Source organism: Pongo pygmaeus, chromosome 3, assembly GCF_028885625.2.
Source record: "Pongo pygmaeus isolate AG05252 chromosome 3, NHGRI_mPonPyg2-v2.0_pri, whole genome shotgun sequence".
In the NCBI taxonomy this organism is placed as follows: Eukaryota; Metazoa; Chordata; class Mammalia; order Primates; family Hominidae; genus Pongo; species Pongo pygmaeus.
Window position 1 is genome coordinate 16,675,237 of NC_072376.2, and position 14,963 is coordinate 16,690,199.

At 46.6% G+C, this 14,963-nt stretch overlaps 1 protein-coding gene across 3 annotated transcripts in view; it reads right to left on the bottom strand.

The window, feature by feature from the left end:
* Positions 1-1,707: 1,707 nt before the first annotated feature.
* FAM184B (family with sequence similarity 184 member B) overlaps positions 1,708-14,963 on the bottom strand; it is a 151,003-nt gene continuing 137,747 nt past the window's right edge. The window contains exons 14-18 of one of the 3 annotated variants that reach the window (XM_054485847.2): positions 13,960-14,106; positions 11,142-11,259; positions 9,597-9,701; positions 8,279-8,478; positions 1,708-7,085 (exon numbers count right to left, since the gene is read on the bottom strand). In XM_054485847.2, the coding sequence (XP_054341822.1) occupies positions 6,992-7,085; positions 8,279-8,478; positions 9,597-9,701; positions 11,142-11,259; positions 13,960-14,106 (664 nt within the window). In that variant the 3' untranslated portion in view covers positions 1,708-6,991. Of the gene's footprint in view, positions 7,086-8,278; positions 8,479-9,596; positions 9,702-11,141; positions 11,304-13,959; positions 14,107-14,963 lie in introns of those variants that run through there. The other 2 variants (XM_054485848.2, XM_063663551.1) reach the window with 2 other exon arrangements.

The following is a 14,963-nucleotide window of genomic DNA, read 5'->3' on the forward strand; positions in this document are numbered from 1 at the left end:
AAGAAACCCTCTGAGCTGCTAACTCTTTCAGGGAGAACATTATAAGCCATCCTCTGAAGTTCCTCTAGAAACCTGTGGAATGCCCTCGGCCGAGCACTGCCTTGGTACCGGGGAGTGGAGTATTATGTCTTGGAAGAGACTCCTGCTCTGATTGTCGAGGGGTGGGTTCTGGTCTGGCTTGGTGCTTGACCTTAGGTCTGCCCATAGGCTTCAGGCTTTCAACTTTCAAACAATTATCTGTGCCACACACATTCCGTAAATGATTCCATTCAGTCTTCAAGAAGCCTTATAACAGAATCAATATTGTTGTTCCCATTTTCACAGGTGGATAATCTGTAAAATACGGATAAGACTAGGACCTATCCCCCAGGATTATTTTTGCAGATTAAAGGAGATGTTGAGGCCGGGTGTGGTGGCTCACGCCTGTGATCCCAGCACCTTGGGAGGCTGAGGCAGGAGAATCGCTTGAACCCGGGAGGCAGAGGTTGTGGTGAGCTGAAATCGTGCCGTTGCACTCTAGCCTGGGCTACAAGAATGAAACTCCCTCTCAAAAAAGAAAAAGGAGATGTTGAATGGGAAGTCAGTAGCAAGGGTGCTAGAATGTAGCAAGTAATCTTCGGGTGTTAGTGATTTCTGTTGTTCCAGGAAGAGGAGGGTTATAGAGGAAGAGTATGGGATTTAGGTGGGTTAAGTGATTTGCCCAAAGTCAAAGAGGTTAGTCTTTAACCTTTGGCAGAAGCAGGATTTGAAGTGAGTTTTCACACCCCACTTCCCTGGTCAGTGTGTTGATAACAGCCCACCCACCTGTGGTTCCAGGGTGTTCTTAAGCAGCCAAGGTTGTCTTGGGTGTGGTAGCTCTTTGAAAGGTAGAAAGTTCCACCAAGAAGGCCTTTTTTCTTGAATACTACTTAGCTTCCTTGTCAGGCTCCAAGATGCAGATTGCCTGTGGGCTGTCACTCTCCACAGATAAACCTACTCACATCTTCAGGACAGCCTTTTTTTTTTTTTTTTTTTTTGAGACAGAGTCTTGCTCTGTCTCCCAGGCTGTAGTGCAGTGGCACAACGGGGTCCCACAGGCAGGTGCTGGGGAAAGGCCCACCCAGCCATCAGGTAGCCTGTGTGTTCTACAAACAGCAGCTGGCAGCACTGTCTCCTGCTGGACATTCCTGCCACCCGACATCAAAGCTGGTGGGTGACCTTTTTAGCCATTTGACATTCCTCCCAGAAGAACCTCTGCCTCCCAGAGGTTTAAGCAGTTCTCCTGCCTCAGCCTCCCAAGTAGCTGGGCTAATTTTTTTTTTATTTTATTTTATTTTTTTTTTGAGATTGGGTCTCTCTGTGTCTCCAGGCTAGAGTGCAGTGGTGCGATCTCGGCTCACTGCAACCTCTGCCTCCCGGGTTCAAGCAGCTTTCCTACATCAGCCTCCCGAGTAGCTGTCAGGTGCGCACCACCACACCCAGATAATTTTGTATTTTTAGGAGAGATGGGGTTTCACCATATTGGCCAGGATGGTCTCGATCTGACCTCGTGATCCGCCTGCCTCTGCCTCCCAAAGGGCTGGGATTACAGGCGTGAGCCACTGCGCCCGGCCTTAATTGTTGGCCAGGCTTAATTGTTGGCCTTAATTGTTGGCCAGGCTGGTCTTGAACTCCTGACCTCAGGTGATCTGCCTGCCTCAGCCTCCCAAAGTGCTGGGATTACAGGCATGAGCCACCGTGCCCAGCCCATCTTCATCTTCTTTACTTAAACTTAATTCTTTTTCATGCATCTTCCCTTCTTTCCTCTTTTCTCCTCTACCCAAATGTCTTAACGTTGACATTCCCAAGTGTTTGGTCTTGGGCCTCTGGAGGTTATGAAGGAGCACTGCTCAGTCCTCCCTTCAAGAAAGCAGCTTCAAGGAGTTCAATTACAAAAGCTCCTGGCATTGGGGAACTGCTGCCATGTTCCTGCCCAGGCATGCTGGTCCTGGCTGTCACCAAGCACAGTGGAGGTCCAGGTGCTAGGCCATTTCTGCCCGACACAGGACTCTTTTAATGAGCAGTCTGTGGCCGGGTGCGGGAGGCTGAGGCAGGAGAATTGCTTGAACCCAGGAGGTGGACGTTGCAGTGAGTCGAGATCGAGCCACTGCACTCAAGCCTGGGTGACAGAGTAAGACTCCGTCCCAAAAAAAAAAAAAAAAAAAATACTGAGCAGTCTGCTTGGGTGCTTCCATCAGCCTGGCCATGACATCTTTGGAGCTGTCCTGCCCTCTTTTGCCCCGGTGTTCCTTGGCCCACCTGTCAGACCTACATCATAGGCTCTTCCTGTCTTCTGTTTCCTCTCCCCTTTCTCTAACATAGGTGTTTCTCCTGAGAAAGAAAAAAAACACCTGTCCCTGACATTCAGAAGCTGACAACACTGTTTGGTTATGTCATTCTCCTGTTGGACATAAACAGTCTCTGAATGCCAACCCCAAAGTTGCTCTCAGGCCATGATAAAATAAACCACTTAATAATTTTGTCTAAGCACGTATAAAGAAAATTCAAGGTCAGTTTACCACTCACAAAATACCAAACATCCTCCTGCTGGTTAAAACGAGTGAGAGCTGGTGTGTGTGTGTGTGTGTGTGTGTGTGTGTGTTGGGGTGTGTGTGTGTGTGTGTAATTATACCATTATCCCTGGTGTGTGGGTGTGTGTGTGTGGGGGGGGGGGGTGTGTGTGTAATTATACCATTATCCCTACTGTGTGTGTGTGCGCAATTATACCATTATCCCTACTGTAGTCCACCTTCCTATAAATAAGATGTATTGAGATGTTCAGTCCTACAGCTGCCCCCACTCTGACAGCATCCAATCGAGTGAATCCTCACTTCCTTGAAATCACCCAACCAGGGCCAAAATCCTAAAAGAGGTTCTTTGTGACACCCTCTGTCTGAGAAGCCCTATGGTTGGTTCTCTGTGATGAATAGACCCAACTTGTTCAAATACAGGCATTTCTGGTGGGCTTTGGCTAAAGGCATTCACACCCCCCAGTGAATGTCTTGCACTTCTAATTGTGTCTCGGGGCATGGCTGGTGGAGGACCTGACTGAGACAATTGTGACTGGATGTGGTCTGAGAGCAGGCAGTAGGATGGGGCTTGGGGACTGGCTCACTCACTGCCCAGCTGGTAGCAAAACCCATCTGGAACAGCGTGTGAGGTATGGACAGTCACTTGCATGAGGGGGTGGCCCAGTTGCTGAGGATTCCACCAGTGGTATCCTGGGAAAATATCCCTGTGGAGGGGAATGTGAGGAGTCAAACTGTGGGAGATCAGAGGAGTACTGCACACAAGGACAGTAGAGTGTCAGTTCCCTGCAGAGGGACAGTGAGGAACTGATAAGGTGACTGTGAGTGCCCGGGGCCTCTGTTGTTATCTTGGAGGCACTGGTAGAAATAATCAAAAACAATACTGAGGCCAGACGCAGTGACTCACGCCTGTAATCCCAGCACTTTGGGAGGCTGAGGCAGGTGGATCACTTCGAGGTCAGGAGTTCATGACCAGCCTGGTCAATATGGCGAAACCCTGTCTTTACTAAAAATACAATAATTAGCGTGGTGGCAGGTGCCTGTAGTCCCAGCTACTCAGGAGGCTGAGGCAGGAGAATTGCTTGAACCCCGGAGGCTGAGGTTGCAGTGAGCTGAGATGGCGCCACTGCACCCCAGCTTGGGTGACAGCAACACTCCATCTCAAACACACACACACAATACTGCATCCTGGGGGTGGAGGTGAGGTGACGGTAAAGATCAGTGTTACCCTTGGAAATCTGACAGATGCAGTAAGATGGTCCCTATCATAGTTCCATTTAATTTGCCAGCCTCATCTGCAGAATCCAGATGGATCCTGGAGAAAAATTAACCAAGTAGCCTCAATCACAAATGTTGGGTTGGATATTACATCAGTGTTAGAGCAGTTAAGGGCTCAGGTATGTGGTATGCAGCCATTGATGGGGTGAATCCATTCTTACCTACCCCAATTACAAAACAGTTTGCTTTCATGTGGAACAGATAGTATTCCTTTCAGTTTTGCTGCAGGAACATGTTAACTCTTCCACCCCTGTCATAATACAGCCTGAAGAGATTTACTATCAAATACTCCTAACTTAATCCCGAATTGGATAATTTCTCTTCATCTCCACTGTCACCTCTACGCCATCACTGTCATCTCTAGACCGCTCTGCTCTTGAGAGATTGGAGTCATTATGCAAACTAAAATAGAATGTTTTATCTATCAAATTGTATTTCTTTGTCAATAGTGTTAGGGCACAGCAGGTTCATTTACTGCTGGTAAGGGTGTAAATTGTTAGAAACTTTGTGAATGGCAGTTTGGTAATATCAAACAAAAAGCTTAAGTTTGTGTCCTTAAATGCCTTACTTCAATACTCAAGGCATATGTCCTCAAGAAAAAATTATGGAAGCATGCAAAGATTTTAACAGAGATATAACCATTATAGGGTAGAATTTAGAAATTGAAGACCAAAAGATCTTTTCAGTCACCTGCAGCAAGAAAGGAGTCAAAACCGATGTACAATCTCAACTAGTAAAATTCTCTCCTTGCCCAGGGATCATGCTGAGTTTAAGGACAGAAATGCAAAGTGCAGCCTGGGAAAGTGTTTCAACACACAAAAATAGAACCACCCGTATGTAGTCTTTTTGAAAGCACAAAATAAAGAGCAGTCCTACAGTATTCACTGCTATGTCCTGAATGTTGATGTCCCTCCCAAAATTCATGTGTTAGAACCTAATGTCAATGTAATAGTATTAAGAGGAGGGGCTTTTGGGAAGCAATGGAGTCATGAGGGCTTCACGCTCATGAGTAGGATAAGTACCCTTACAAAAGAGGCTCAGGGAGGCGCTCTTGCCTCTTCCACCATGTAAGGACACGTAGCAGGCACCCATCTCCGAGGAATGGGCCCTCCCCAGACTCTAGATCTGCTGGTTCCTTGATCTTGGACTTAGCCTCTAGGACTGTGAGTGACATATTTCTATTGTTTATAAATTATCCAGTATAAGTAAGATATTTTGTTAGAGCAGCCTGAATGAACTAAGACACTCTCAGCGGGAAACTCACAAAAAATATTTGGTAATGAGAAACAATATGGTGTGTTAATGTATGGTGACAAGTGTTTGCATTTAAAAATGTATTGGAGCCTCATTTTGATTAGGCAGTAAATTTACCTTTAATACGTAAGTTTGTTTACAGTTATAATATGTAATCAGCTTTTTTTTGAAGATGATGTGATTGACGTTAATGTGAACTGAACTTTTATTTCTAAGCTGTCTTCATCTAATTTTACCTTTCTGTGGAAAATCAATACAAGTCAACCATTTTTATTGCCCAGTTGTTCAAAGTTTTATTCAAAGAGCAAAGATTTGACAATGCATAGAATTAACATTGGTTTGTGGGCCACCTTCTGGGCCAGCACCAAAGACTGAAAAAATATTTTGCCCCCTAAAAGTTGTATTGAGTCTTGTCAAATCACATTGCTCTGTCAGAAGGTAGGACAAATCATTGTGGACTGAGAGCAAGGTCAGCACCGTGAACAGCCATTCCGGTTCCTTTAATCCACTGGGAATTCATGCAGTGAAGAAGCAACACACCATGAGGCAATATGGCTCAAACCCAAAGACCAGAGGTTCAGGAGATTTTATTTTTTAATCTGTAGAGATGGGATCTCACTATCTTGCCCAGGCTGGTCTCGAACTCTTGGGCTCATGCTATCCTTCTACCTCAGCCTTCCGAGTAGCTGGGTTTTGTTTGGGCTAATTATTTTTTTTTGTAGAGATGGAGGTCTCGCTGTGTTGCCCAGGCTGGTCTCAAATTCCTGGCCTCAAGCTCTCGTCCCATCTCAGCCTCCCAAAGTGTTGGGATTACAGGCATGAGCCATGTGCCCAGTCTAGAAGATCTTTGACTTCAAAGAACAGATAGTCTAGACACCTTCACAAATGATCATGTTGGCACTACGGCCATTACACTGAGACCTATAACTGGGCTAGGATTGGTTATTTACAGAAAAACCTTGTGGTACTTAATTCCGATTCATGTTAATTTATGTTATCTTGCTTAATCCTTGCAAAGCCCTTTTAGAGGTAGGTGTTATCCCATCTATAATCTGCTGCTTGTCTTAGACCAAGAAAGTGAAAGTATTCAGTCCAAGCATGCTACCATCCATTTCTGGTAGGTTTGGTTTGTTTTTAGTTGGCTTTCCTGTTTAACTGTTATTTGTCTTCCTATTGAGGTTAGATGTGCATTTTGGAATTGCATCATTTTACATAGAAACAGCTTTCCAGTGGAGTTGACTAGCATCCTAAGGACAAGTACAACCACTTTTAAAGTAGATCATGGAAGTCACAAAGTCTGATATTCCACAAAATGGAGTATGATGTTATGGACACTAGAAATACAAGGTATAGGTCATTAGTAACGCTAATAACATTTTCCTATAGATGATTTTTAATAACACTGGTTTAATGTCAAGATATTTGTAATGAACTGTCACCATGGAACAATTTTTTTTTTTTTTTGGAGACAGGGTCTCCCTCTGTCACCCAGGCTGGTTGGAGTGCAGGAGTTCGAACTTGGCTCACTGCAACCTCTGCCTCCCAGGTTCAAGTGATCCTCCCGCCTCAGTCCCCCAAGTACCTGGGACCACAGGCACATGCCACCATGCCTGGCTAATTTTTGTATATTTTGTAGAGATGGGGTTTCACCATATTGCCCAGGCTGGTCTCAAATTCCTGGACTCAAGCGATCCGTCTGCCTCAGCCTCCCAAAGTGCTGGGATTACAGGCGTGAGCCACTGTGCCTGGCAGAACAGTATGAAGTGTTGATGCCAAAATTTGTTTTAGCTGTCACATGTAAATCATATTATAAGCATATTATTTGGTTGGTTGGTGTTAGTTCATTCCTTCAGTCAGATGATTTAAAAGAAATGTTTTTCAAGTGTCCTCTGTGATGTATCCCAAAGGTTAGCTTAGAAAGAAAAGTACTTGGTGAACCATTCCTGGTGTGGAGAGCCCTGTTTCTGCTGGGCTTCTTTGGCTTGGGCCGTTTCACCATCTGGGGTCCTAAAAACAAAAAAAGGTTTTTTATATGGTTTTGAAAATTATGCAAGAAACAGCTTAATATCCACCATCTTTTCAAGGAAAGATAACTGCTTGTTTACTCTTCAAAAACACCCAAATGGGACCGGCCAACATTAGTAGTGGGAAACAAATTGTAAAGGATGGGGGTGGGGAGGGAGTACCTAATCCTCATTTTGAAAACAGAAGGTTCACCATTGTTTGGTTCTCCATTGTTCCTTTGAGACTTAGTGGTTGTAGCTCTGATAATGCAGGATTAACCAAACCTACAGATTAAGAGACTTTATTTTTATTTTTTGAGACAGAGTCTCCGTCACCCAGGCTGGAGTGCGGTGGCATGATCTCGGCTCACTGCAAGCTGCAGCCTCCTGGGTTCAAGCGATCATTGTGCCTCAGCCTCCCGGGGAGCTGGAATTACAGGCGCCCACCACCACACCCAGCTCATTTTTGTATTTTTTGTAGAGATGGGTTTCACCATGTTGCCCAGGCTGGTCTCGAACTCCTGACCTTAGGTGATCCACCCACCTCCACTTCCCAAAGTGCTGGGATTACAGGTGTGAGCCACCGAGCCCGGCCTGATTAAGGGACTTTAGAATTCCAAGGTGATACAGTAAATCTTGAGGAATAATGTTAGTAATAATACTGAAACGATATTGAAGATTTTTGTGCCAAGTCCTGTGCTAAGCACATCCTATGGATTAGTTCCTTTAGTCTCATGTCAGTCTAATGAGACAGGTGCTGTATTATCTTAATTTTAGAGGCAAGGTATATGGAGACCTGGAGAGGTCAAGTGACCTGTCCAAGGCCACACAGCTAAGAATGAGGAAGACTGTAATTTGAATTCAGACCTCCAGGCCAGATGGAGTCCACCTTTTGTGTAACCCATGCTGAAGTTTTCAGGTAAGTGATTCAGTGTCCCTTGTCTAATCATCCATGAAAAAAGGCCTTCTGGAATTTGGTACCAGGAATAGTACCCCTTCCAAAGAATGACATAATTCCCTTCTCTTACACAGTCTTCCCTTTTGGCTAAACTACCACTTTTCCAAGGCAGGGCTTGTTTTGCTACTCTTTATATGGCCCAAATGCCAGGTACTTAGCAGGTGCCAGGAAGAATCCTACTTCCCCTCTTATCTACAGGGAAATAGAATAAGAGCCTCTGTCCCCAACATCCCCCAAACCTTGTGGCAGTTTTTGCATCTATAGACTGGTTGGGTTTGTAGGTCCGGCCACAGCTGGGGCTTGGGTCCAAGCTGGGTGATTTAGTTATTGGAGGGGCATTAATCCTGGAACTCAGATCGCCACTCAGAAAGTTCTTTGCATAGGAGGCGAGGTTCGGCACGCTGACCACGCGGCTGGGCACGTCCTCCACCTTCTTTTTCTGTTTGTATTAATGGACAGGTTAGTGCAATGCAATGCAAAAAACAAAATAAAGCATTATTGTGAAAGCAAATAATGCTCACCCAATCAAAATTGTATCGGAGAAGAAGCAACAATTTCATTTATACACTTACATGCTATTTTTTAAAGCACTTTTCCCTCCAGTCTTCATTTTGTATTATAAATAAATATGTATGTTCACAACCTCTTAACCAAAACTTCTGGAGATGGATGTGTTTTGCAACTCAATTTCATTTAAGATTTTAGAAGGTCATATAACACCCCCAGTAGGGGATGGGCCCATGCTAGCCTCAAATGCATTCACATTTCTGGAGTGAAACTTACTTGTATTTTGTCACACTGAGGGTAAAAACTACACATGAGATCACATTAGTTAAGTCACAAGCGTATTGTCCAGTGAACTATTTTTAAAAATACTATTTTTGTTTTTAAGATGTGGTCTTGCTCTGTCGCCCAAGCTGGAGTGCAGTGGTGCGATCTCAGCTCACTGCAACCTCCGCCTCCTGGGTTCAAGCGATTCTCCTACCTCAGCCCCCTGAGTAGCTGGGATTACAGGCATCTGCCACCATGCCCAGCTTATTTTTGTATTTTTAATAGAGTTGGGGTTTCACCATGTTGGCCAGGCTGGTCTTGAAATCCTGACCTCAAGTGATCCACCCACCTCGGCCTCCCAAAGTGCTGGGATTACAGGTGTGAGCCATTGCACCCAGCCAAAAATACTATTTTTTAAGAGCCTTTAGGATTTTGTGGTAGTAGATAAGAGAATTGGATGTGAATATGCTCATTGTGAAAACTTCCAAAAATATGTACAGAAATAGTTAAGAAGTGGAAGATTCTTACTCTTCTTCTCCCTCCCATCACCTAGATAGAGCTGTTCTTAATACTGACACACATTTATTCTAGAAAATTTGGAAAATACAAAATCCCATAAAAAATAAAAATCACACATAATCCACCCAGCCAGATATAAACACGTGGGTTTTTTCAGCAAATATTTTTCTGAGCATACACCAGCCCATAAATAACCTGTGGTTACCTTTAAGAAAAATGAAACTAATGGAATTGTGTAATGCATTAAAACCATTAGAACCAATTTACCTTCATGGAAGGGGTCAAATATCCCGGGTGAGGATTGAAAGAGAAAGACCGATTCCGGTGGGACATGGCACTGGGGAATGCTGCGTAGTGAAATCTTCTCTCTTCCTAGAAAACCAATACAACTGAGTCTAAATGAGCCTAACCACACAGCACTGGGTTTGACTTGAAGGAAGATGGCTGTGCGGGCAAAATAGAGAGAGAAGGAAAGTCCAGGGGAGGAAGGGGAAGTCAGTGGGAATCAAGCTGCCAGGCACTGAAGCTTTTGAGGAAGCACCTTTGCTCTTTTTCTTGTATGTCCCCAGCCCCTCTTGTAAAGAAAAGGCCAAGCTGATGCCTTAGGAAATTGGAAATTCAACTGTTCTTAGCATGTGAGGGTAACCTAATGCAGAAAGTTAGAAATTAAGGCAAAGAAAGAAAACCCCCAGGTATGCAAAGGATTTTGCCTTCTTTCTTCCTCTTTCGTTTGACATTTGTGTTGTCTAACATATACAAACGTAGGGAGAGTAATGAAATCCATCCCCACTTTACCTATAATAACTATATGGCCAATCTTGTTTGTGTATATCATTTTCCACTTTTTTCTCTCCTGCTGTATTATTACTAAATTCCAGTTATTACATAATTTTTCTCTGTGAAAACATCAATATGTGTTTCTAAGAAGTAAGGATTACTTAAAAAAAAAAAAAAAACCCCATGATACCTTTGTTCACACGTAGCAAATTAGCAATAATTCCTTATCAGTGTCACCTAATTTTCAAAGCACAGGGAGACACAGAAGTGAGGCAGGTGGGTGGGAGCAGAAATGACCAGCAGGCCTTGGTTGGATACTGAATCAGAGGGAGCTGGGTTCTTTTCAAGGGGCCTAGGGAGTGGCTTTGCTAAGTAGAAAACAGGTGGTCATTTTTACAAAAAGAAGATCAACAATAAAAACACTTACTGATTCTACTACAATTCAAACTTAAGCCATTCTAGATTTTCTCAAATTCTGTAAGTTAAAAAACCAATATTAACATAGGGCAAATGCTGTTGGACTTAGGAGTAAAGTGATTTTTTTTGCCTTCTATTTTTCTGTATTAATTTTTTAGTGAGTATGTCTTCTTTAATAATAGAAAAGAAAGGATTTTTTTTTTTCTTTGAGACAGAGTCTTGCTCTGTCTCCCAGACTGGAGTGCAGTGGCGTTATGTTGGCTCACTGCAACCTCTGCCTCTCAGGTTCAAGTGATTCTCCTGCCTCAGCCTTCCTAGAAGCTGGAATTACAGGTGCCCACAACCACACCCAGCTACTTTGTGTATTTTTAGTAGAGACGGGGTTTCAACATGTTGGCCAGGCTGGTCCCGAACTCCTCACCTCAAGTGATCCACCCACCTCCGCCTCCCAAAGTGCTGGGATTACAGGCTTGAGCCACCGCGCCCAGCAAGAAAGGATTCTTTATAAGACATTAGGGCACCTAGAGAAATGCTGGGTGCAAGTGAACGCCCCTCCCGGGGGAGCCAGCAGTGCCCGGCCAGGTGCATGGGTGAGGAGGCGCCCCCTGACTGCCTCACCGTGAGCTGCTTGATGATGTCCTCTCTCTCCTTCAGGCGGGTCTGCAGGCGGCCAATGAGCTGAAGGTCCTCGGGCCTGGACGCTCCCTTCCCTGGCTTCTCTCGGGAATCTTTCAGTCTGTTCCAAGCAGGCATGCAGTCAAGTCCCCCTTACAGCAATTACTCAACAAAGAGGGAGAACAAGTGCACACGATGGGAATGCCATCCTGTGTTCAGCCAGGCCAGGGAGGCCCAGATAGCAGCAGAGGCTTGCCCAGGGCCCCCCGGGGAGATGGCTTGCCGAACCCAGGATCCCAGCTCTGTCAGGTCCCCTGAGGCTGCAGGGCCAGGAAGCAAAGGCCCGTGTGTGCACATAGATGCTGCACTCAGCGGGGCTTCAAGAGCCAGGGATGCTGCTGGGAGAACAGCCCAGGGCAGGAAAATGCCCCGTAGGTTCTCTTAATGCTCTGGCGCCATCTGCTGGCGGACACAGAGCGCGGCCAGTGGCCGGTACCCATGGCTTTTTATTTTTTACTTGTTTTTTATTTTTGGAGACGGAGTTCCCTCTGTCGCCCAGGCAGTGCGCTGGCGCTATCTCGGCTCTCTGCAACCTCCGCCTCCCTGGTTCAAGCGATTCTTGTGCCTCACAGCCTCCTGAGCAGCTGGGACTACAGGCGCGCGCCACCGTGCCAGGGAAATTTTTGTATTTTTAGAAGAGACAGGGTTTCACTATGTTGGCCAGGCTGGTCTGGAATTCCTGACCTCGTAATCCGCCCTCCTGGGCCTCCCAAAGTGCTGGGATTACAGGCGTGAGCCACCGCGCCCAGCCCCCACTGCTTTTTCAGCGTGAAGCCAGAGAAGAGTAACTGGGTGGTGAGGAGAGGAGGGCTGGGGCTGCAGATAATCTACTGACTGGAATTGATAAGAGCCCAGGGCTTTGGGTGAGATGACCCGGCTCTAATACTGGCTCTTCTTTTTTCTAGATATGTGACCTTGGGCATCATTTCACCTGTGTGTGGGCCTCAGTTCCCTCTCCTTTAAAATGGGCATGAAACTGGGTGGTTGTGAGAATTCAATGTGACAATGGGAGCCTGGCATATAGTAAGTGCCCCTTAGACTGTAGCTGGTAAAACCTTTCCTGCTGGCTTTTGGATGATTTGCTTTGTATTGGAGACAGTGGAGAAGTTTTTAAGAGCTCAGGCTAAAGGTCAGACAGGTGACATTTAAACTGCATTAATGCTGCCTGACCTTGGGCAAGTGGCTTCACCTGTTTGGACCTGGCTTGCTGCCATCACGTCCTAAATGGTCTTCTTGCTAGTCACCCCCTCCCCGTTTCTTCTCAGCAGTCAGAAGTGACCCTGTGAAAAGGCAAGTCAGGCCATGTCACTCCTGCCCAGTGCCTCATGATGGCTTCCCAGGGCATTCTGAACACATCCAAACTCCTTCCCATCAGGGCAGAGGTCCCTTCACCCAGCTCCTCTCCTCCCTCTCACTCTGTTCAGCCACACAAGCCTTTGGGCTGTTTTCAGGAGCATGAAGCAGGCCCAGGGCCCTTAAACCTGCTGTTCCATCTGCTTCGAATGCTCTTCCTCCAGATGCCTCAGGAGTGCCCTCACCTCCTTGTACTTAAACATCACCTCCTCACAGAGGCCTTCTTTTACCCACCCTTGCCACTCCCAATCCTGTCTTCCAGCACTTTCACCGCCTGGTATGATGTTAACTGTTTGCTTTTTTTTTCTTTTTTTTTTTGAGATAGGGTCTATTTCGTTTTGTTTTGTTTTGAGACAGTCTCTCTCTCTCTCTGTAGCCCAGGCTGGAGTGCAGGGATGCAATCACAGATCACTGCAACCTCAACCTCCTGAGCTCAGACAATCCTCCCACCTCAGCCTCCCAAGTAGCTGGGACTATAGGCACACACCACCATGCCCAGCAATTCTTTTTTTTTTTTGGTATTCTTTGTAGAGACGGAGTTTCACAATGTTGCCCAGGCTGGTCTCGAACTCCTGGGCTTAAGCAATCCACCCTGGGCTCAAGCCTCAGCCATGCAAAGTGCTAGGATTACAGGCATGAGCCACCAAGCACAGCCTGTTTGCTTATTTCTTATCCGAATTCTCAGCAGAATTTGTGAGCCTATGAGAGCATTGTCTTTGTTCTGTTCCCTGCTATAACTCCAGAGCCTAAAGCAGTGCTGGGCATACAATGGGTCCTTAACAAATATTTGTTGAATGAATAAATGCAATATGTATGCATGAGGGACCAGTGGGAATAACAATTCTGATTTAGCAGCCCTGATCCTTCTGATTTCTTCCAAGTGTGAGGGTTAAACCAATGCTCATCCTCACAGATTCCCACTGCCCTGCAGAAAAGGGGAACATAGCCTCATAAAATGAAGGGAGACTGATGAGCCACTGGCTAGTTCCCCCCACCACACCCCCCACCCCCCGCCCTGAACTTGTTCTGTTGCTGAAGCTGGAGTGCAGGGGCCTGATCTCCGTTCACTGAAAGCTCTGCCTCCTGGGTTCAAGTGATCCTCCTGCCTCAGCCTCCAGAGTAGCTGAGATTACAGGCGTGTGCCACCACACCTGGCTAATTTTGTATTTTCAGTAGAGATGGGATTTCACCATGTTGGCCAGGCTGGTCTCCAACTCCTGAGCTCAAGTGATCCACCTGCCTCAGCCTCCCAAAGTGCTGGGATTCCAGGCATGAGCCACTGTGCCTGGCCAGAACCCAGGACTTTGAATTTGAAAACCAGGAAATCCCAGGGTCACTGAGGTGAGTTGGCCACCCTACTGAATGGTACAGTTGCAAGACCCTCCCTGGGGCCCGAGGCCTCACTTACTCGGATTCCAGGGCAGCCAGCCGGGCCTGGAGCTGGGCCTGGGCACTACTGAAATCTGCCACCATGGCCTGCATCTCCTTCCGGTGTTCCTGGTGGAGTGTCTCTACCTCCCTGGCCCGCTGGGCTTGCTGAGTCTCCTCCAGCAACCTGTGGTGGATGAAAGCACAGCCAGGCTTGCCCAGCTCCGGGGACGGCACCCCTTGGGCTCTGGAGTTTATTTCCCTCGTCGCTGCCCAGTTTGGGAGATCTGGGTGGGGAGAAATTGTGATCTGAGGACACCTGTGGGAAGAAGAGCTGAAGTCTCTGAGTTGTGGGGTCCAGGACAAACCCCCACTATGGGACCCTTTCTCAGCACCCTCCCATCTCAGAAGGAGAAACCTGAGCATGGGGACAGACTTCAGGTGGAAGCGATGGAGAGCAGCCCTGCAGGGGAGCCCCAGAAAACACACTCTTCACTTGGGGCAGGTGGGGAGGCGGGAGGCTGAGATTCTCTATCAGTATGGCCTGAACGCTGGGACTCTGAGACCTGGGAGACCAGGTCTTCCCTAACAACTACAGTGCAGTGGAAAGCCTCCTTGAACTTTTTTTTTTTTTTTTTTTTTTTGAGACGGAGTCTTGCTCTTGTTGCTCAGGGTGGAGTGCAATGGCACGATCTTGGCTCACTGCAACCTTCGCCTCTCGGGTTCAAGCAGTTCTCCTGCCTCAGCCTCCCAAGTGGTTGGGATTACAGGCGCCCACCACCAGGCCCAGCCAATTTTTTGTATTTTTAGTAAAGACGGAGGGGGTTTCACCATGTTGGCCAGGCTAGTCTTGAACTCCTGACCTCGGGTGATCCACACACCTCAGCCTCCCAAAGTGCTGGGATTACAGGCATGAGCCACCACGCCTGGCCACTCCCTGAATCTTTATCCCTCACACCTTTATCAAAAGAAGTGGTTATGAAAATTAAATTGGGCTGGGTGCGGTGGCTCACGCCTGTAATCCCAGCACTCTGGGAGGCCGAG